The 22,230-nt window shown below is 41.7% G+C and overlaps 1 protein-coding gene across 5 annotated transcripts in view; it reads right to left on the reverse strand.

Annotated features, from left to right (window-relative positions):
* The window catches only part of plxna1 (plexin A1), a 226,735-nt gene that overhangs the window by 186,171 nt on the left and 18,334 nt on the right, over window positions 1–22,230 (reverse strand). For all 5 annotated transcript variants that reach the window (XM_031899707.1, XM_031899706.1, XM_031899704.1 and 2 more), the window contains 1 exon segment: window positions 10,942–12,253. In XM_031899707.1, coding sequence (XP_031755567.1) covers window positions 10,942–12,108 — 1,167 coding nt within the window. In that variant the 5' untranslated portion in view covers window positions 12,109–12,253.

Raw genomic sequence — 22,230 nt, forward strand, 5'->3', positions numbered from 1 at the left:
AGTTCTAAAATAAAACCTTCAGTGCAAAGACAGTTCAGAACGCACAGCCAGAGAATAACCCCCCTTCCATCAAAATCTTTAAAATTATTCTTTAAAATGCTCCTCTCAGCTTCCATATACGTTTAATTAATTACAGTTTTTTGTAAACCTAATCGCAGCTGAAACCTGTGTTTTTCTGTCCCTTGGCCTTTGAAACCGACTTCTGCTACATTGTGTTAAAAGTCTGAACCAACAGGGCAGAGAAAGAAAAATACTGCAGTCAATACTTTATTTAGAAAATAATAGAACATTTGCAATGAATGTACAGTATTTATGTTGAAAAGAAGGCAAGAATTATGATTAGGCAAGATATTATTTGGGAGTTTACTTTCCCCTTAGGTGTTTTAAATGCTTGCTGAGTAGGCAGTTCACAAGTTCAGTTGTTATCTCACAATACCTGAAGACGGGGGGTTTATTTTCTGTGTGCGGTTCACTTACCCTTTACTCTATTCATGCCTATGTATCTTATGCCAAATGCACCTGATGAGCAGCCAGCAATTAAAGATGTGGTTTAATGAGCCGACAGCTGCAGATCTCCTGCCGCCCCTATCTGTGTTGCACCATTATCCATGCAGCACTTCTATCCCCTGCCCTGGCTGTGACGTGCACATCTCATACACATGTATTGGCGCTGGGTGCCGGCCCCTGCATACTCACTGTGATACTCTTACCATATAATTGGAGCCGTACCAATAAGGCAAGAAGGAACAGGCAAGCGGCACCAGCAGCCTCATTGGAGGAATGCACACAGGCCATTAGGCCTTCGTTAGCGCAATGATACATACTTAGGTTTGCTTAATTAAAGATGCTGTCAAACATGGCATTATTAGCTTTGCTGGTAATAAGCAAAAGCTATCTCCCTTCCAAACAGCAAATTGTAAAGGTTACAAACAATGAGCAACATTCACCCTGATATGCGTTAACTATACTTGTGTTATCTCCATAGTGACCGGAGGGGGCTTTCTCGGACAGTTAGAAATGGGTAAATCAAGGCTAAAAATCAAAGCAAAAAAAAAACAAACAATTAAGAAAAATAATCTTCAGATATTTGAAATAATTTCTGCTCCCACCCAGCAGAAAAGGAAGCTGTGCCTGGCGTCCTGCTGTAAGGTCGATATAAAGCACAGCATGGCGGAGCATCAGTTAAAGCATCACAGGTCCAAAGGGAGACTTTTGCAACAAAGACATTAAAATCTCATTAATAAATACGTAAAACTCTAACCTTCCCCAATGCGGAGATGGATATGCCCACCTGTGTGCAACTGGGCACACCTTCCACTAACCCAGAGCAATTACACCTCATAATGAAGTACCACTTATCGCAAGGTATTATCCATGGTATTGGCTCTGCTGGGCGGGCACTTAGCAAAATGCAGTTACCCACAGATCTAAATAGTAACTGGCTGGGCCATGCCAGCGCACTCATAGGAATGAAGATATTATTCAGGTCATTCTTAGTTCTAACAAGTGATGTGCAGATCAGGAAAAATTCAACCCACGCCAGACCCTAACACCCAAATCTTAATCTGCACCCGACCCAAACCTGCAACATGTTGCTATTGTAGGACCCGCAGTACACGGATAAAGCAAAAGTGACCAACCTCAGTCTTGAAACAAAACATTTACACTTATTTACGTTCATTTAAAAGAAAAAGTGCAGAAAAAAAATACCAAAACTCTTAACACGTTTCATCCAGTCCCTGGGGACTTCATCAGAGGTGGCCTATTGATAGGAGCCCTGCCCAACCCTTAACCATGCCTTTACACTCTGCACTACTTCTGTGCGCCCCTCCCACTTCCAACACAGGAAACCTTAAGAAGCACACATAAAGCACACTTCCCGAGTGTGACCTGCACCAAACCCACAATGATCACCCAATTTTCAACCCCAGCCCATCTGAGGCTTTCGGGTCAACCTACACAACACCTTCTATTATATAAACATCAATGACTGCGTTATTAGAAAGGGCTCAAGTACTAAAGAGTCTTTTTTTCAATTCTGGTTCATTTCCTTCCCACCAGGTCTTGCACAAGCTAAGTGCCCGCTCTGTGAAACTATGCCTTTAAACAACCCAGTTATAATCATGGCATCCCTTTTTGTCTCAAATAGTACCATTAAATTCTTCACGCTTTAAGACCCTGCCTCCCCTATCAAAGCCATTGCTTAAACCTCATATGTTAGGGCTGCTAGGGCAATGACACACACAGTGCTTTGTCACAGGGTCAGAATCAGAACTGCCCCAAAATGTGGCCTTTTGTTTAATCCTATACAATAAAAAAGCAAACAAAAACACATATGCCACTGAGTGTGCCCATAATGTGCATAGAGAGGGCATGAAACCATCCAAGCACAGCTCCTGCCCCGTACACGGTATAATCACGCCAACTGTCACATGTTCAATACCTGACAGGTTAAAACCCACAGGCCTGGAATTTTACCCCCACCCCTGCTGTAACCACAGGTGCACAATCCCAGGGCCCAAGGGCCGGAACAGACAAGCGGCAAGGTTTAACCTCTGTAAAAACAAGTGAGTCAGTTAGAATGAATGTATCACTAATTATCTCCCGGATCATCAAACCAGGGGATTTTGAAATCCTGTGAAAGGACTTGAGGCCTGGGATCGGACATTCCTGTGGTGCAACGGGCAGAGCAGAATAAATGTACCCAGCTGTGCCAGTTTAGAGGTACAATGAATAGGCAATAGAGTCTGCTCTGCTTGCCCAAGCATTACAGAAATATAGACATTAAAGGATAAGTTAGCCTTTTATTTTAAAATCCCCTAAAATGACTTTGTACATCCCCCAGATTTATTTTGTTTATCTGTTACTAGCAGCTGAACTGCAGTTCTTTTAGTTACTACTTTGCCTAGCCTGTAGCTCCACCCCCTTTTGCTTTCTGATCCCTCCTCTCTTAAGACCATGAAAAGCCCAATGAGCGGCCAACTGGGCTTGCTCACTGCCTCTGCTTCAATTAAAATAAACTATGCAAGAGCAGTAGACATCTCTTTGAGGTCATCATCGTTGGAGAGAGGAGGATTCAGAAAGCAAAAGGGGAGGAGCTTCACACTAGACAAGGAAGTAACTAAAAGAATTGGAGTTCAGCTGTTTATAATCCCACAACTGGCCATACCTAATAATAAGGTGCACTAAAGGCCACTAAAGCTTTTACTTTCTCTGCAATAATAAAGTGCCTTCTACTTGATTCCAACTAAGCTATAATAAACAAAACAATCCTATTGGGTTTATTTAATGTTGAAATAATTCTTTAGTAGACTTACGATATAGAGATTCAACAACAACAAAATGTGCCCATAACCTGCACAGGCAGAAACCATAAATGCACTGCTCTATACTGTGATGCAAGCAATCAAATCTTTCCATCGGTGCAGTAAAGCAGAGCAATTAAGAGATCACAATGATTAAAAAGCTGCTTAGACAAACCATACATACAGGCGTTACCTTCTAGAGATTATAAAAGCAGAAAGGGGGGGCCAAAAAAAAAAAAAGCATTTGTATATTTGCCACAAAGTGTGGTTTATTTGTTGCTGAAATATGTATTTTTTTTTTTTTTTTTTTTTTTTACTTACGCGGCATAAATGCTACAAAATATGCAAAAATTATACTTAGAAACCATGTCAAGCATGTAAAGATCACACCTTGAAACCACATGCAAATGCACTTTTTCTTCCACAAGTGCTAAAGCTTGGGCCCAGACACACATTACTGTCTGCTGCTCAGTGCTGTTTAGATTGCAAGGTTTTGGAACAAGAATCTTATATTTTTTTTATATTATTTGCCTGAATGATGACTGTTGCATGCGTGAACTTACCCCAGGCTTGGGCAAATGGCTCTCTAAGGGTGCTAGGAGTTGTAGTACAGCTATGGGATTCCCTTATCCAGAAACCCGTTATCCAGAATCCAAATTACAGAAAGGCCTTCTCCCATAGACTCCATTATAAGCAAGTTATTCTAATTTTTAAAAATGATTTCCTTTTTCTCTAATTAACCAGTACCTCGTACTTGATCCCAACTAAGATATAATTACCCCTTATTGGGGGCAGAACAGTCCTATTGGGTTTATTTAATGGTTAAATGATTCCCTTTTCTCTGTAATAATAAAACAGTACCTGTACTTGATCCCAACTAAGATATAATTACCCCTTATTGGGGCAGAACAGTCCTATTGGGTTTATTTAATGGTTAAATGATTCCCTTTTCTCTGTAATAATAAAACAGTACCTGTACTTGATCCCAACTAAGATATAATTACCCCTTATTGGGGGCAGAACAGTCCTATTGGGTTTATTTAATGGTTAAATGATTCCCTTTTCTCTGTAATAATAAAACAGTACCTGTACTTGATCCCAACTAAGATATAATTACCCCTTATTGGGGGCAGAACAGCCCTATTGGGTTTATTTAATGGTTAAATGATTCCCTTTTCTCTGTAATAATAAAACAGTACCTGTACTTGATCCCAACTAAGATATAATTACCCCTTATTGGGGGCAGAACAGCCCTATTGGGTTTATTTAATGGTTAAATGATTCCTTTTTCTCTGTAATAATAAAACAGTACCTGTACTTGATCCCAACTAAGATATAATTACCCCTTATTGGAGGCAAAACAGTCCTACTGGGTTTATTCAATGTTTAAATGATTTTTAGCAGGCTTAAGTTATGGAGATCCAAACTACGTAAAGATCCCTTATCTGGAAAACCCCAGGTCCTGAGCATTCTGGATAACCGGTCCCATACCTGTACAAGATACAGGGCCTCCACTTGTCTGTCCCTGACTTATACACGAGTCGATAATGGATGGGGGGTGCAAGATGCAGAACTGTGATCTACACTTGGGCTAATGAGCTAAACTAAAGGAGTGCGGAGCAGCGGCAGATAAAGGTGAGCGTGCCATTAGTCAGAGCATGGCGTCCCGAGCTGCGCTTGCTCTTTGTCAGGGCTAAATAATAAATGACAATGACAGGCAGGTTTAAATAGCAAAAAAGACAAAGAATTAAGGCACATCCATATTCCCCAAAGCACGAGGATTGCTTCCTTGATATGGATTGTAAATGACATGGTGTGGGATCTGAGAGTGCCCCTGCCTGGCACAGCCTAGACAGGAACCAAGCACAGACGTCAGCATTCTACAGTATTAAAGGTAAAATACACCTCTATCATGTATTGGACATATATATTATACATGTATTGTTTTACCCCACTCTAAAAACGTAACCACTGCTAAAGAATCCATTGCTCCCAATGCTATTACAGGTACAGGACCCATTATCCAGAATGCTCAAGGGTATTCCGAATAAGGGGTCTTCCCATAATTTGGATCTCCATACCTTAAGTCTACTAAAAAAAAAAATCAATAAAACATTAAACCCAATAGACTTGTCATCTAATAAGGATTACTTATACCTTAGCTGGAGTCAAGTACACGGTACAGTTTTATTACTACAGGGTAAAAGGAAATAATTTTTAAAATTCTTTGATTAAATGGAGTCTATGGGAGACGAACGTTCCAGTAATTCTGAGTTTCCTGGATAACGGGTTTCCGGGTAACGGATCCCATACCTGTACCAGAATGAGAGTTTTATATGCAATTTCTATAGGGAGCAAAATGGAGGGCAATTTTTTGGCAATTCTCTTCTTGTAGCACTGGAAAAAAAAAACTCAAACAAAATCGCGGAAATCCCCCCTGTACTAACCGGATAGGCTAATGCACCCATTTGTAATCACCGACTCTGCATTATAACTGCTGCCTCCCAGCAATGGGCGATGGCAGTGCCAGCTTATGAATCCTGGAAAGCTGCAGGTCTCCCTGGTGTCCCCGAGACAATAAGCTCATGTAGAACAGAAGGCAGAAAAGCATCAGGCGCGGGAATCCATTACCATATACAGCCTGATAAATATTTTATCTTTATTATCAGCAACTTGCCATAATGGCTTTTTATACAAGAATCACTGCACTTGATCCTAGATGCCCTTTCAACTGCCAACAAATAACCAACATTTGACTCATCAAAAATGGGACAACTTAGATCCTCACCACTGCCCTGCCCCAACCATGCCCGGTTATGCTTGGACAGATGTATTCAAAATTCAAGCTATTTAGCAATCTCATTAAAAATTAAACCAGTAGAATTTGATTTCCCTGCACTGTCACTTTTTTAAGAGGGGGGGGGGGGTTATATATAAAAATGAGCAAGTATTCTAGATTTTAGAGCTCTTAATATTTTTGAATTTGAAAAAATGTTAATAACTCTGCCCCTTAGTCTTTACCGTCACAATCTTTAAGCATGATACAGTATTTTTACAGTGTAGGGATTTCCGACCCAACCAATTAATATATAGTATCTAATAAATCAGTTTGGTTGAACATGAACTGGATTTGAATACTGCAAAAAAGTATTATTATTTATTTATTTACACCCTGTTTGTATTAATGAATTCTACTGTACAGTGCTGCGTACATAAGTAGCGCTTTATAAATAAAGATATACATACATACATACTGTACATACATACTATCATACTATGATCCAAAATTCCAGCTTCCCTGCCCCTGTTATCCATTATGTAATTTGGATCTTAATACTTTAGTCTACTAAAAAAATGTAAACATTAATTAAACCCAATAGGATTGTTTTGCCTAAAGTAAGGATTAATTATACCTTTTGGAATTTCACATGGGGCTAGCGATATTCTTCATTTCCTAGGGTGCAACAGCCATGTGACCTGTGCTCTGATAAACTCCAGTCACACTTTACTGCTGTGCTGCAAGTTGGAGTGATATCCCTCCCTCCCAGCAGCCGATCAGCAGAACAATGGGAAGGGAGCAAGATAGATTCTCCCAGTAGGTATCAGAATAGCACTCAATAGTAAGAAATCCAAGTCCGGCTTGGGACTCCTCCAGTTACATGGGAGTAGGAGAAACAATAGGTTAGCTGAAAGCAGTTCTAATGTGTAGCGCTGGCTGAAAGCTTAGACTCAGGCACAATGCACTGAGATGGCACCTACACACCAATATTACAGCTAAAAATATACATTTGTTGGTTGAAGAATAAAATGTTAAATGTTAGAGTGAATTATTTGCTATGTAAACAGTGTAATTTGTAAATAAAATCCATGACAGAAACCCTATAATCAAATTTACAACCAGGTGCAGTAACCCCGCTACATGGTACTGTACTAGCGTTACATGCTACATGCCAGTGTTGGGAGATGTAGTTTCACTAGAGATTAAGGAGATTGCTAGGGGCACGTGGTATAAAAACTTCTGCCACCCTGAGATGGGAAACCATTTTCAGAGAATCTTTCAGAACAGATTGCACTTGTTTTTTTTATGCTATTACCTGGATTATGTATTATGTTAATTCCCAATCTGTAGAGATCGTCTGCGTCTTTCACTCCAATGTGCTCCCCCCATTCATTACGGCACCATTTCAGCTCAGATCGCGCACAGCTTTATCATCATTTTTAAATTAGAATGACTTCAGTGACAATTATTCCAAGAAAACAGAAGTTGCGCGTATTTGTAATTAGAAGACAGCTTTCCTCGCCAGCATTGCGAGATTTCAATTTGGAGGGAACAGGCAGCTAAATTCTGTGTGATCTGATCATTAGCTAGAGGTCCAAACAAATGGCCCAATTTGCTCCCCAACTGTTTAGCAAAATATCTTTTGTTTAGTTTTTTTTTTTTTGACAACCTGTGTTATATGCATCTTACAGATTCCATACAATTTTCCAAATATGACAGTTCCACATGGGCCAAATCTGGCTTATGTAGCAACTGCATTCCATAATACAAACCACAGGCAACTAAAATACTAGTCTACAACATAAATGCCACGGTGAAACCAGGCAATAAATGGTATAGTGACCCGCAACATTAATTGGACATTTTATTTGACAGTGTACAGAAATTAAATGCAGGTATGGGATCCCTTATCCATAAACCCATTATTCAAATAACTCCGAATAACGGAAAGCCCGTCTCCCATAGACTCCATTTTAATCAAATAATTAGAAATTTTAAAGCTGATTTCCTTTTTCTCTGTAGAAATTAAACCATTCATTTAATTGATCCCAACTAAGATATAAATAATCCTTAATGGATGCAAAACAATCCGATTGGGGTTAATTAATGTTTTATTGATTTTTTAGTACACTTAAGGTATAGAGATCCAAGTTACGGAAAGACCCCTGATCCAGAATACCCTTGGTCCCGAGCATTCTGAATAACGGGTCCTATACCTGTATACGTAAACAGACTTTCTGGTAGCTCTCTATCTACCAGTCCAGAGCTAACCAAGTTATTATCTTGGGGGTGATTGTTGGAGTCTGGGGTTAATGGAAGCTGGCACCCTATGAAAATGCCTCCAATTCGGCATTATCTGCCCGTGTAAGGGGCCTCCGACAGATCCAATCGTTTGGCCCTAGGTCCGAACAATCATATCAGTTCCATATTGCACACCTTAGGTGGGCATATTGAGGAAAGATCTGCTAGTTTGGCAAGCTCTGTATGGCCAGCTTAACTCTACATTTAACTTAAGGAGTTCTCCCTCATTACTCATACAGTGCTGCAGTGCCCAGGGTTGTGCTTTATGTGGGATACAGTACAGCAGCACTACAAGACCAGCAGAAACTATAACATGCTTATATGTATAGGGGGGATAGATTGGTTCATTAACAGAAGACCTAAATGTTAAATAAAAGCATTAAATAACAAGCTGAAAAGTTGCTTTAAGTTCTTATATCTGCAATGTAGTGTTGTACTTGCTCTGGATTTTATGAAAAAGAAAAGACGACCTAAATGGTGCATTTGAGTAGGAAAGGAAGTTTTACAGCCAGTGTCCTCTCACCAACAACATTAACACATTTAGCTGGTTCCTTTGGCTACTGGGATGTCAATGGGCCTTTGTATTAGTAAGGGGCGGCGTGTGAGCCAACTCCCTGCTCAGTACAGGGTCACAGGATAATGTACAGCCAGACACCAGGGGCAACGAGTCCAGTTCCTAAGGAGATACCGCTGGAATGTCCAACTCACAGGCAGATGGTACAGCAAAGGGGCCATTTACCACGGGCCCCTATAAAGGGAAAAATGATGCAAAGAATCACAGGGCACGAAGTAGGTGAAAAATGAAACACTAACTTTACCTTTTACTCTAATTAGATATCTAATGGAAATATTGTTACCGATTCAGCTTGCAGTAAATGCTTTGCAAAAAGCAACCACTATGGCAGGCCGGCCATGAAATCCCTTATAACCTCCAACTACTGCATTTTGGTTATATTATAGAAAGCCAGAAAGGTAAGGGGCAAGGTATGATACCAAAGGAGGCTCAGCCAGCCAAACATGGCTGATAGATAACAGACCGAGCTGCAGGTTTTCTGATAACCTGTGAAGACAAATAGCAAAAATCTATGCCAGCACATTAATTCCCCCTGTAGTGAAAGCAATGCCACCTAAGGGTAAAATGACCCATTGAAGTGGAGGAGACAATTGTGCCATACTGGTGGTGATTCCCAGTATCCCCCACATCAAGGGGATTCATTCACAACAGTTGTTTTAGTCTGAAATGTTTTGGTGGCCAAAGGAGAGAGCGTCAGTCTCCGGCCGCACTCAAGAACAACGCAAGGCTTGCATGTGGCACTGTGGGTAACAAGGATAAATATTGTGCTCTTATTGAAGGAATAATCTAGGCTCCCTCTAATCTCGACCTATAAATGCAGGCTCTCTCAAGTATGTTATTACTGTTATCTGCAAAAAGATTATCGTTCCTGATAACTTACAGGAGTGAATTAACCTGAGCTACAAATCACAAAAACAATGAAAGCCAAATAAGGCTGAAATGAAACCACCAGTTGCACAGAGAAAGGCAAAAAGCCTCACTGAAATGACTGAAAAAAGAAAAGCAATTTAGAATTTTTCTAGGCAAGCTGTTATTCAGCATTCTCTTCTTAAGTGGCCTGAAAATGATCAGACGGGATCATCATCTTGAATTTTTGCTGTCAAAAGGTCCAAAATATTCATTAGATGCTGGCAACAAACTGTGTTTTCTAAGGGCTCTGGCACACGGAGATATTAGTCGCCCGCGACAAATCTCCCTGTTCGTGAGCGACTAATCTCCCCGAGTTGCCATCAGTTGCCATCCCACCGGCGAAAATGTAAGTCGCCGGTGGGATGGCACACGCGGCGGCACGATTTGCCTCGCGAGGCAACTTCGGCAATTTGCCGAAATCGCCTGCGCGTGTGCCATCCCACCGGCGATTTACATTTTCGCCGGTGGGATGGCAATTCGGGGAGATTAGTCAAACATTGATCTATTTGCTAGCCCTAGCAACAACATTGGCGCCCTTTTTGGGCTTATAACTGTTTGTTTCTCACTGTGGTGTGGTATGCCTGACGAAAGTTCCTGTGTGGAACTGAAACGTTGGTAAAAATAAACCTCTGACTATTATTTTGCAAAACTCCACGACTGTGTGTGAAAATCTTGTGTGTGCAGTCACTCTAAGCCTGTTTAAATTATTTGTTTGCACAGGCACCCAGGTATCATAACTTTTTATGGTGTGCAGCTTCCATGCATTTTGTATATACTGTACATATACACACACATATATATATATATATATATATATATACCTATGTATAAAATCAGTTCATTTATGCATGTCAGAGACCCAAGGCTGCTCTTAACCAGTCAAAAATCTGCAGTTTATATAACTTATAGGCACCAAGCTCTGGCTCAGTATCCCATACGTCTCATAGATTAGCTCTGCCTTCTGTCCCAATGGGATGTTGCTGTCAGACAGGATACCAATAAATCTTACAACAGCAAATCAAAGTGGTTAATACTGAGTAATCAATTACATAGCATAAATGCAGATAACTTACTGAATTGATGCATCCAAGCTCCTTGTTTAAGAGCCAAGGCAGAGAGAGTTTCCCATCACCTCTGTAGCAAGACTGAATGCGCTCTTTAATTTTATCCTTGATCTTCTTTAAGGTGAAGAGGCACATGACAGATTCTTTGGGGGGTTTGATCCGGTTCTTCTGTCCTTGTGAGAAGACTGTGAAAAGAATGTCTTCCCTTTCTGAGATGCCCAGCTCCTTAGCCAAGCGTTTCCCAGGCTTGCTCAGATATGCATCCTGTATCAGCCGATATTCCACCCCATCCTTGATGCAACCAATGGGAAACTCTACGTAAGAGTAGAACTTGGGATCGTCTACACAAAGCCGGACAATCTTGGATGTAAAAAACTGCTCTCCAGTTGAGTCAGGTGAAGTTAACTGGGTGTCCAGCTGCAGAGTTAAGTAGTACACAAACTGCTCGCTGCTGAAACTGTACACGTAGTAGATATCAAAGGTAGGGAATTTGGACAAGGTATCTGAGGGGATCTTGAGTTGCGAAGACACAAATTCATCCTGATAGACAAAGCCAAACATTTCAGCATTTTCTTCATTGCCCATTAATTTGCGGCTAGAGAGGGTGGGGAAATATTCTGACTTTCCGTCAATAGGGGTCCCAACAAAGAGTTTATTTTGGCCATTTGGAACCTCAATGATAACACCAGACATGGTCCCGGACTCATTGACACTGGAGAGGTAATGTTCCTTCCGGTGGTGTGGCTCACCCAACTTGAAAAGATCATCAAGGCGTAGAAACTGGCAGATCCCCTGTGAGGCACTCCCACATGCTATTAATCGGTTCTCAGAGTAATCAATGAGTAGCAGCTTGTTCACATTATTTGTGGAGACAAGTCCATGGGGGCAGGACTGGACACTGGGCGGAGGGTAACACTTTTCATTGTCCTCTACTGGTCCTGTTACATGGGTGCGCATGAGAGTCAAATTGTTAGAGAGTTTGTAAATCCTGTTGATGGCTCCCAAATACACCTCCCCGGTTTTATTGTGTACTACTAGGTGAGTCAAGCTCCAGTCAGTTCCTGTAAAAGTCCTGAAGCTTTTAGGAGTCCCATCCCCGGCTGCAATCCAGGAACCAAGCAAAACTAAAAAAGTCCATAAATGGAACGGCAGAGGCTTCTCGGCGTGGAGCAGCATCTTCCCGAATAATAATTATAACAATAATTAAAAAACACCCAAAAATAAATTAAAAAGGGGGGGGGGGAGGGAGGTTATATTTCCAAGTTGGCTCCCGTTGACGTCCTCATTTAGAGCTCGGTCCAGATAGACAGCCAGCACAGGTCTGCAAAACACAACAAGCATATAATGAGAACATTTTCCTTCACGTACATACAATATATTTAGATTAACTGATAATCACAAAGAACATCTCATAAAAGCCTATTGGGCACCCTAAACAAGAGAGTCCAACAGCTAACTGCCGACTGGTTTGCATAGATTACTTCAGAAATGTCCATTAAACTACAGATACCCCACTGAGTCATAAAAGATGACCCTGGTTTTCAAATACTAATCAGCTCAGGTTGGGTGATCTGACTCTGCTCATTGTTTCAGAAAACTAAAGTCACAAATGAGAACCAACCAAAGGCTCCCACACAATCTATCAACATCTACCTTCACAGCTCGAGTTACGTCTCATCTGCTGCTCTCATTGTCCGGTGTGTGCACTTAACATTAATGGAGCTAAGTCCACCACTGGCACCATGTAAATAAAACCCCTATGTAAGGATAGGATTAAGGGGTTTGAAAAGAAACATTATTCTGTAAGTCAGTGCATTACGCTTTTAGAATAGCGCTTAGAGTGGGTGACAAAAGGCCAGAGAGAAGACAAAGGAACTCTAGAAATAATATTTCCTTTTCTGTAGAAACATAAAACTTGGGAGATAAAGACCAAAAGGTCCATCTAATCTGGCCATTTTCTTTTCAACTGGAAAGGTTATTTCAGGTCTTCCATTTATCTCGAATAGTCATTGTTTTCACCCAACCATTATTCAATGATCTCTTCCTATTGGTTTCTATACCCTCCACTGACACTTAATTTCAAGTCCCTACCACGCATTTTTTCATGTCCTTCCAATTTATGTTACTCCTAAATGTCTCTCTCCCAGCAGAACATTAACTGTTTATTCGAGTAACCCTAACAAAACACACATTAAGGATCTATGTCTTACTGACTTACTGCTTTACAATTATATTCATTGAATAAAACTACTAAAGACATTGTGCCCAATGCGATTCAGATTCAAGGTTAGCTAGGGTGAAACTTTACAAGCCAAGTGTCTCAATGCCACAATGATGTGACAGCCCACAGTGACCTATAATATATATATATAACCACAGCTCTGCCTTCCTGTGACAAAAAACACATGGTTGGTGGAGGTGGCTAGAAGCAGAGAGAGGGTCTTTATTATTCCATTTAAAATCAGGACGCCTAACGCGTTTTGTGCGCGTGTGCACTTAATCATAGCCTATGATTAAGTGCGCACGCGCACAAAACGCGAATGAAGCGTTAATGGAATAATAAAGACCAGCTTTTAAGCATATACCCCTGTGTCCGGAGCGTTTGGAGTTCAATTTCGTTTTGCGTTTGAGGCTTCTGCCTTTAGCTGCGGGTTCGGGGCTCTGGGCACCCGGACCACTTGTGGACTTCGGTGAGCAATTTGATTCTCATTTGATTACCTCTGTGTTTGTGATTTTCAGCGAGAGGCTCGGGGTCTGTACCTGGACCTTACCACTTTACTGGGTACGATTTGCCAATGTTATCTTACACAGGAGTTGCATTAATTTATTGATATTTATATTTATAATTACTTGTCATATATTTTCCCTAGAATGGATTTAGGATTCTACTAGAAGCAGAGAGAGCCAAGAAATACCTGAGGGAGAATGACAATATAGACAGTATTGATCCCTACTTGGCACAGGTACCACTAGTTACACCTTACCATAGTTACTAGAGTATCTCAGCTGAACCTGCAATTTCTCTTGTGTGGAGATGCTCTGCAGCTCATTAGGGTTTCCTACAGCCTATGGTGCACAGCAATTTGGGTGCAGTATAAGAAAAAGATGGAAAGCAAAACCCCATGAGCACCCGTCACCCAACACGCATGGTGCGGGACTAAAGTTACAGGGCCACAATACCATCCCGTAGGAGCTTTTCTCTATACCTTTCACACTGTCAATCTCTATACGCGTTGGTTCCCAGCTCCCTTCTCAGGTTATACCCCCTCTTGTATTTTTAATCTGGTGTGAAGGAACGTTACATGCTGACAGCCCCATTAATGTGCGAGTGAACAAGCAGTCTCTTTTTATAACCTCTTCTGAATATATTAGGAGGCGGAACTGCAGCAAGCAATAAAAAACGCCGGTGGATTATGAAGTATTGCGACTCCTGCAGACTAACAGAAAACCAAATGCTCCTCACTATACAGGGATAGACAACGTGGACTGTTACATCCAAGCCAGTTGGCATTTCTATCGGTTTATGTATTTCTAACTCCAACCTTGAGAACTAGATTCAGTGATATTTCATTCAATTTCAGGATTTCTGAAAGCAACACAATTACCCATTTCCGCATTCATGCTCATGGTCCCCAATTGGAACCTCAGGCTTTTAGGTCTGATTGAAATTTAGCAACTCAGTCTACGTTGGGTGTACAGCAATGAATACTGTAACATATAGCAATGAATACTGTAACGTACAGCAAACCATGAAATGCTGAAAGGGGCTGGGAGCAGCATATATAGTTCTATGTATATCTTATCCATCCCTTATATGTTCGTTTAATGGGGAACTCTGGCTTCCAAACCAAAATTTGCAAAAGAGCCCCCCACACAGAAACCCCCAATACATCTATCACTAAGTATGAATAAATACAATTTTATATGCTGAAATCCAACTGCACAACAGTTTCTCCTTATCTGCATCAATTTGCCCATTTGTGTCTGTTAGTTACCCCTCCCATATAGATTGTAAGCTCTACGGGGCAGGGACCTCCATCATCTTGTATTTCTGACTCTTATTGCAACTGTACCTTGTATTTATTTGTATTTATTGTTGTACTTTGTATTTATCCATTATCTTAATAACCCCTTGTTTTGTATAAATGTATTCTACTGTACAGCGCTGCATACATAAGTAGCACTGTATAAATAAAGATATACATACATACATACATACATAATTGAAATCCTGGCAGGGGAGGAGGGACTAAACTACTGATAAATGTAACAACTTCTCCACAGCTTACAGACAGCATGCAGGAACTACATAACCCACAATGCATTGCACTGTAATGTTCCTTTCCTTATTGACATCATGTGTGCAGGGAATTGTGGGATTGGGAGGATGCAGGCTGAGGACAGTCGACTACTGTTACATTTTATTTACATTTATTTTCTTTATGTCTCAAAGTAGTCAGCCAGATCAGCAGGGGAACAGGGGGCGGGGCTTAGGGAACTGTTCCAAACAATATCATTAAATAAAAAAATCGTGAAAAGGCTAAACAAAGCCTTTGCAAAGTTACTTGAAATTATGTTTACTTTTCAAAAAGCTTAAGTTGTGTTTGGGTGAAATCCCCCATTGAGAGGCAAAAGCCTTCCCTTTTCCCTTCCAACCTTTGCCATATAATATAATATTAATAACATCCAAACAAAATCTGTAATTAGGTTCTTCCAAATGACCCTTTTCATCCAGTTATAAAATCTTTCCAGCTTAAGGGTGAATCTGGTTTAATAGATACCAAGTTAACAAGTTAATAGGCCCCTCTTGCCTTTGGCTTCTGACTGGCGATACACCAATAAAGCCCATACAGAAAAGGGACCACTGTTTTATCTGTCAGTGTATTCAGGACATACATAGTTAATGTTGATATACTTTGCTATATTATGGGGCATGCTATGCACTCAGTAATAATTACCAGCCTGTGCCCTGCTGATTTATTTATAAGAGACACTACGGCACGGCAGCACTCTCGCTCCCTTTACCCCTCCAAATTTTCTCACCCCGTCTCCTCTCCCTTTCATGGTGACAGCTCAGTTCTGGGGGGACAAAGCAGGAATAAAAACGTGTCACTTGTCAAGGAGCAAGATGTGCCACTTAAAGACAGCAGCCTGCGGGCATGTATAGACAGACTCAGTACCCAGGGCTTAACACTGGCAATTACAGGAGGATCTGCAGAGCGCCAGAGCCAGCTCCAAGCTAATCAGCTGCACAGACCTCTGCGGGGCAAAAGTGGCGCGTGAATGCCCATGGTAGTGGCAAAACAGCACCCCCATTCCATATTTAAAGGGCCCTGCTGTGACTAAAATACACCAGCATTCCTACCAACCCCTCTTTTGCTTTCTATGTCCCTACTAGAAGATTCAGCCATCTCTAAACCCCTGGGCAGCTGGGCATACCCATGCAACTACTGTGTTATAAACTCTTTTTCTACTTTTACTAACTTCTCTCTTGTAACAGCCGGAGTCATTAGAACCATTTGCAGAAATACAGAGCAAGGATCTTTATGATCCTAGAAAGTAGAATGGGGAGTAGTTGGCACATTAGGCTGCCATTTTTAGTATTTACAAAGCCAATAAGGCATCATTAATGTTAACCTACCATCCTGGGGATGATAAAAGAGCAGCGAAGCTTCACATCATAAAGAACCCAGAATTGTACCATAGGGAGAAAAATAAAAGAATAAGGATATTATAAGGTGTGCCAGCTCCTTCCCACCCACAGACAGTGGGGCTCATTTGAATCCAGCAACTGAATCCATTCTCAAGCTGGCCTTGGTTACTACCACCATGGCCTTAAAAGCAGAGGCACCTGTTTGGCTGTAGAGCAGTCGTACGCTCTTGAGTCTATACAAACCCTGTGCTATCTTTGTTCTGTAGTCCTGACCCTTGACTTTGCTCAGAACCCACACACGTGTCAAATAAATAAACTTTTTCTTCCCCAATTGACCTCTGGTATTGGATTTTCCATAACACAACCAATCAGTGATTAGCTTTTTTTTTTTTTCCAGACAGTTGGAGTTGGAACAATAAATGCAGCAATTTGATTTGGTTGTCATTAGTTACTCCTTACGGACAAGTTTGCCCAGTGTTGATAAATGACGTCCACTAACAGGGTCACAGAGCAGAAGTCCTATGCAGAACATAAAACAGAGCATACACTGTCTCTGCTCATAGATGGGGTGGTTAGGAGGAGGACCCCAACATCCCTCATTATCTACCATGGCAAACACATGAAAATGCAGGCAGCCAAGAATACAAATGGCAAGTACAGGGCAGGCGTTTGCAGGAGTGAAGACAAGGATTTGGCCAATTTGGCAGCAGCCCCATCAACAAGGATCTGGCAACAGCCCCTGAGCTACTAAAAGTTTCAATGCCCAAAATGCCTGTACCATTTACCTAAAAACACAGTCCTTACTACACAACTAAACAGGTGAGCAATTGGCTTTCAGAAATGCAGGGAGTTGTAGGGTTGATACCTGGCTTAGTCTCCCACCAAACTGCCAGACAAACTTTTCCCATCTAGAACAGCCTTTGTCCCAGTCCCATAAGGAGTTCCGCCAAGAGCAGTAGGTACAGTTATTTGCACTTGGGCTTAATTATTTTATTTGCAGTCTTCCAAGCAGGATCTGTGATTAGAAACCAATCAGTACGGCATTACCAGTCCCTTGTAATAAAGGATTACAATAGCCGCTCCAGCCAAACGCCATTATTTCCTGCGTATGGGTTGGTTCTGAGTCAGCTGAGGTTACACATGGAATCCCGGCCCGTGCCTCAGCGTTGTGTTTGCAGGGGGGGTTTTTTTGTTGTTTGTTTTTTTAAATACCCTGCCCTCTTGCTGCTGGGACAAAGCAAAGTCCTCAGAGAAGCAGGCAGCCTCCCCTGCACTAAAGCTCAGGAAATTCATCTGTTTAAGGGGGGGGACAAAGTTACACATTGTGTAGAATTTGTTTAACCCTGTATTGGCCGAGGCCTGCAAAACAATATCTGGAACATTAAAGCACATCCCAACGCTGCCAAATCATTCCAGGGCACGGAGAGACAATACAAAGGAAATTGTTGAAAAAAAAAAAAAAGATTACTAACGTCACAATTACTGCTTGTTATTTATTTATTTATATGTCTGCATTATTTTTAGCACTATCATAGGAATTTTTTCTGAAATGAATGTATTTTAAAAGTTTCAACCTGTTCTTTTCTAAATTAAGTTGGCCATACACACTGTAATTGGGTCCAAACACAGCCCATGCTCATACCATGGATAGTGCTCATTCTGTGGATTGGACAAGTCTGAAAATTTCCATTGATTTGGCTCAGGCAAAATATAATTCATATCTTTTCGGGAAAAGTCGATCTGATGATGAGGAGGCAAAGAACGATGCTACAGAATAGTTCCACAACTGGCGTGTCTACACGAACGGGCAGTTGGCAGATCTTGAAACATCCCATCTCCAAGATATTGCTCTTTATATTAACGCTTTTTATCATTCCTTTACTGAAGCTCAATCTCAAGATCATTCCTCTGCATGTATGGGCAGGTATAGTCTCAGATGTTATCTTTCTCATGCTCATAGATAAATATCACAAAGGCCTCCCCCCAAGCAGTGCTATAATAAATGTGCGCTGATCCTGATGCACAGATCCTGACAACCTATGAAGAAACCCTGCCACAAAGCAAGACAGAAATGCTGTTTAATGCTGGACAGGAAGCAGAGGCAGCCCCATGAATACCAGCAGGTACATTCCTCCTCAGCAAATGCACAGATTCTACAGTCAATAGTACAGTAAAATATGTAAACAGCATTTAAGCCTCCAGGAAAGTGTCACACTGTACTCTGGGATCAATGGAATACCAATCCAGATTTATGGGCCTTTCAATGAACTGTGCCCCATGCTACTGCCTGAGAATCCTGATTTATGAACGGAAGGGATTCCTCTTTGATTCCTAGCTATTAACAGTCAGTCGGGTTTTTAAAACTTCATTGGGACACACAGCTGACCTTGCATTCTGACATCTTCAAAACATAAGCAAAGCAAAAAAAGACAAAAAAACAGTTTTCGGCTCCACCCAAAAGGTCAGACTAGACCTCCTAGGGTCTACCAGAGAACCAGGGCCTGCTCCCACAACAATAAGATGGAGACACTGCCAAATGCTATAGGTGCTATACATGCCTATGGTGGAAATAAGAAACAGTTGGCCATTGACCTAGACTTGTGTTGTCTGACAGGCCAGTCCAACAATCTTTTACCCAAGGAAAGGTACCTAAATTGCAAAACTTCTACCTAAACCCACCCGAGGGTACTTAGCTACAGATCATGGTGGCCTACGAGACTGGCAATCCCAAAGCAGTTCTTTCTTGCCTTGTTCTTTAAAGCAGCAAAGATCAATTAAAATTCACAGCTCAGGCAGGCTTTCAGATCTCAATTTCCCACAAGACCACTAGAAATAACGGACTCTACCCTAGGGGTATATCTCAGGTGAACGGACCTCAGTATACCAGTAACCTGGCTGTATACCATCCTATAGCAAGCTTGCCCAAACCCTTTAGGTACAGCACAAGACAAATGGATTAGGGATATACCAGGAAATCTAGGATGATGTATTAAAGCAGGTCCCTACCATTACAATGACAATATGAAATAGATACATTCAAGTAAAGTTTCTCAACTTTCAGTATTCCAAGTATCAAACCCCCACTAGTATGCATTTTGGGAGCAGTAGAGAATCTGGGGTTGTGTCCCTGTACTAAACTCTGTTACCTCCAACTTTTGTATTATGCTAGAAATGCTATTTTACTTCAATGGCCATCGCACCCCCAACCATTGCCTTCTGGCCATCACTGGTGAACGACACCCTTCCTCATCACAAATTGGCCAGAGACTGCGCAAGTATTCTACCTTCTTTTCTTTCCTTATATCGTTCAAATAATACACAAACGTAAAAAGCCCTGTTGACTTGTATGACTACATTACTATGGTTTAATGATATCTTTCAGTAGTTAAGGAATGGTAAAGGCCCAGTTTAGATCTTCCTGCCTTAAACCGACCCCAGTCCAAGTCACCATCTGCTGATTTGTGAATTATAACAGCTTTGGTGCCATGGGAACGCTAAGGGAAGGTCCATTCTGCCCATTTGCCAATCCGTAAGATACCCGAGTAGGACGACAAGAAAGTCAAATAATTCTATTACTTTTAGACACAAAGGGGAAACGCAAATAAAGCAATGCCTGCCTCTGTACCATCTGCCATTCACATACCCTGCGTCACTGCTAGGATGACCACAACTATAAGCCTGAAGGCATCATTACGTAGTCGCATTCTCCACCAAACGCCACACATTCAAAAACTGCACTGGGAAATATTTTTAGCCCTTCAAAATCCCAAACAATGGAAATGATGAACAATAACAAGGAAGAGGAAATAGTTCTATCAATGGAACGTCTAAATACATTACGCTGGGCCTCCTGCAGCCTCCAGCGCTCACAATGAGCCCATGATGAGATGGGAAGGAGGAGGAGGGTGGTGTCACTGGAAGTCATAACTAAGCCCCCAGTAATCTTTAGCAACAGCAACAAAAGATCAAGTGTAATCTTACAGCAAACCTGCCAAGTCATAATAAAGCCAGAATGATGGTAAGACAATGCACTAAAGCAGCAGCAATACACACACACCTGTAGCCTTCTATCCAGAACTATAACACGCCGGGGATTCCATGTCAATCTGCGACCAAAGGAATGTGCCGTGGTACAAACCCCAGTGTAGCCAAATAGCTCAGCAGAGACGGTGCAGCTAGACACGCCGTATAGAGAAGCCGGCACGCTCTGTGGCTAGCTCGTTATGCTGGTTCTGCCTGTGCGTACATTGCCTGTGGCACCGATCTGCATGTGCACCATGATTAAAATTCAGCAGCCTGGTGATCCCTATTTAAGTGCAAGTCAAGACTGCGCCTTAGGCAGCATCAAAAGGCTGAAACTATAACGCCCAGCATGTGCCCTCAGCCAAAGGCTTCCTGAAAACTAGCCCACCTTTGGTCCTGCTGTGCTATGGTAGCCTCCACAACTGCGCCTGTGACACAGAACTACCCCAATGATTAGATGGCACAATCAGCACAGAACCATTTGTTTGCCCGCTGGCCTGAGCAGGTGGAGCTTTCCATGTTTGGCCAACATTAGTTTCTTGCCTCTTTAACCCAAACAACCATAATTAAAGGGGAACTCTACCAAAACACACCTTCAGCTTTTTGAAAAGTAAACATAATTTCAAGCAACTTTGCAATATACATCAATTGAATAATATGCAGCCTTTTCATGATTTTTAATGTAATTATAAGGTTCGGAACAGTTCTCTAAGCCCCGCCCCCTGTTCCCCTGCTGATCTGGATGACTACTTTGGGACTCAAATAAAATGTAAAGGTGGCCACACAGGTGGCGATTTTCGATCTTTTGTGCGACCGTCGGTCGCATGAAAGATCGTTCAATCCGCCACTAACATTCCAGGCTGAAACGGCAGATAAGGAGGTAGAAACAATAGGATTTCTGCTGATTCAGCCCTGAAGGCAGATTTCGCTCAGGCGCCTTCTATGGCGCCCGATCAAAATCTTTTAACCCACCCGATCGGCGAGTCGACCGATATCAGCAGCTTCCTGCGATATTGGTAGACTCGCCATACACGCACCGAATATCGTACGAAACCTTGTTTATATTATATTATCAGTGCGTGTATGGCCAGCTTAACAATAATCGACGGTCCTCAGCCTGCCTTCAGCCTACATCCTCCCAATCCCACAATCCCCTGCGCACATGATGTCAATAAGGAAAGGAACATCAGTGCAATGCCTTGTGGGTTATGTAGTTCCTGCATGCTGTCTGTAAGCTGTGGAGAAGTTGTTACAATTTGTAACCGCAATGTTTTAGTCCCTCCTCCCCTGCCAGGATTTCAAATGGTGCAGAAAGAGAAGAACTGTTTTGCAGCTGGATTTCAGCATATAAAATGGTATTTATTCATACTTTTCGAAGGAACAGATTACAGTGATAAAGATATTAGAGGTTTCTGTGTTGTGTGGGGCTCTAAAAATGTTGTTTTAAGAGCAGAGTTCCCCTTTAAGTTCACTTATTTTGCACCCAAAGATCCGATTAAGAAAAGGTGCTTATGGCAAAGATGTGCCTCAACAGCTGTCTGCTCCATAAGGCTAAATATTACAAGCCACAACAGTTGCAGCCATACCGGCAGATAATTGCCAGCTTCGGAGAAATGCTTGGG

This window comes from Xenopus tropicalis, chromosome 4, assembly GCF_000004195.4.
Source record: "Xenopus tropicalis strain Nigerian chromosome 4, UCB_Xtro_10.0, whole genome shotgun sequence".
Classification (NCBI taxonomy): Eukaryota; Metazoa; Chordata; class Amphibia; order Anura; family Pipidae; genus Xenopus; species Xenopus tropicalis.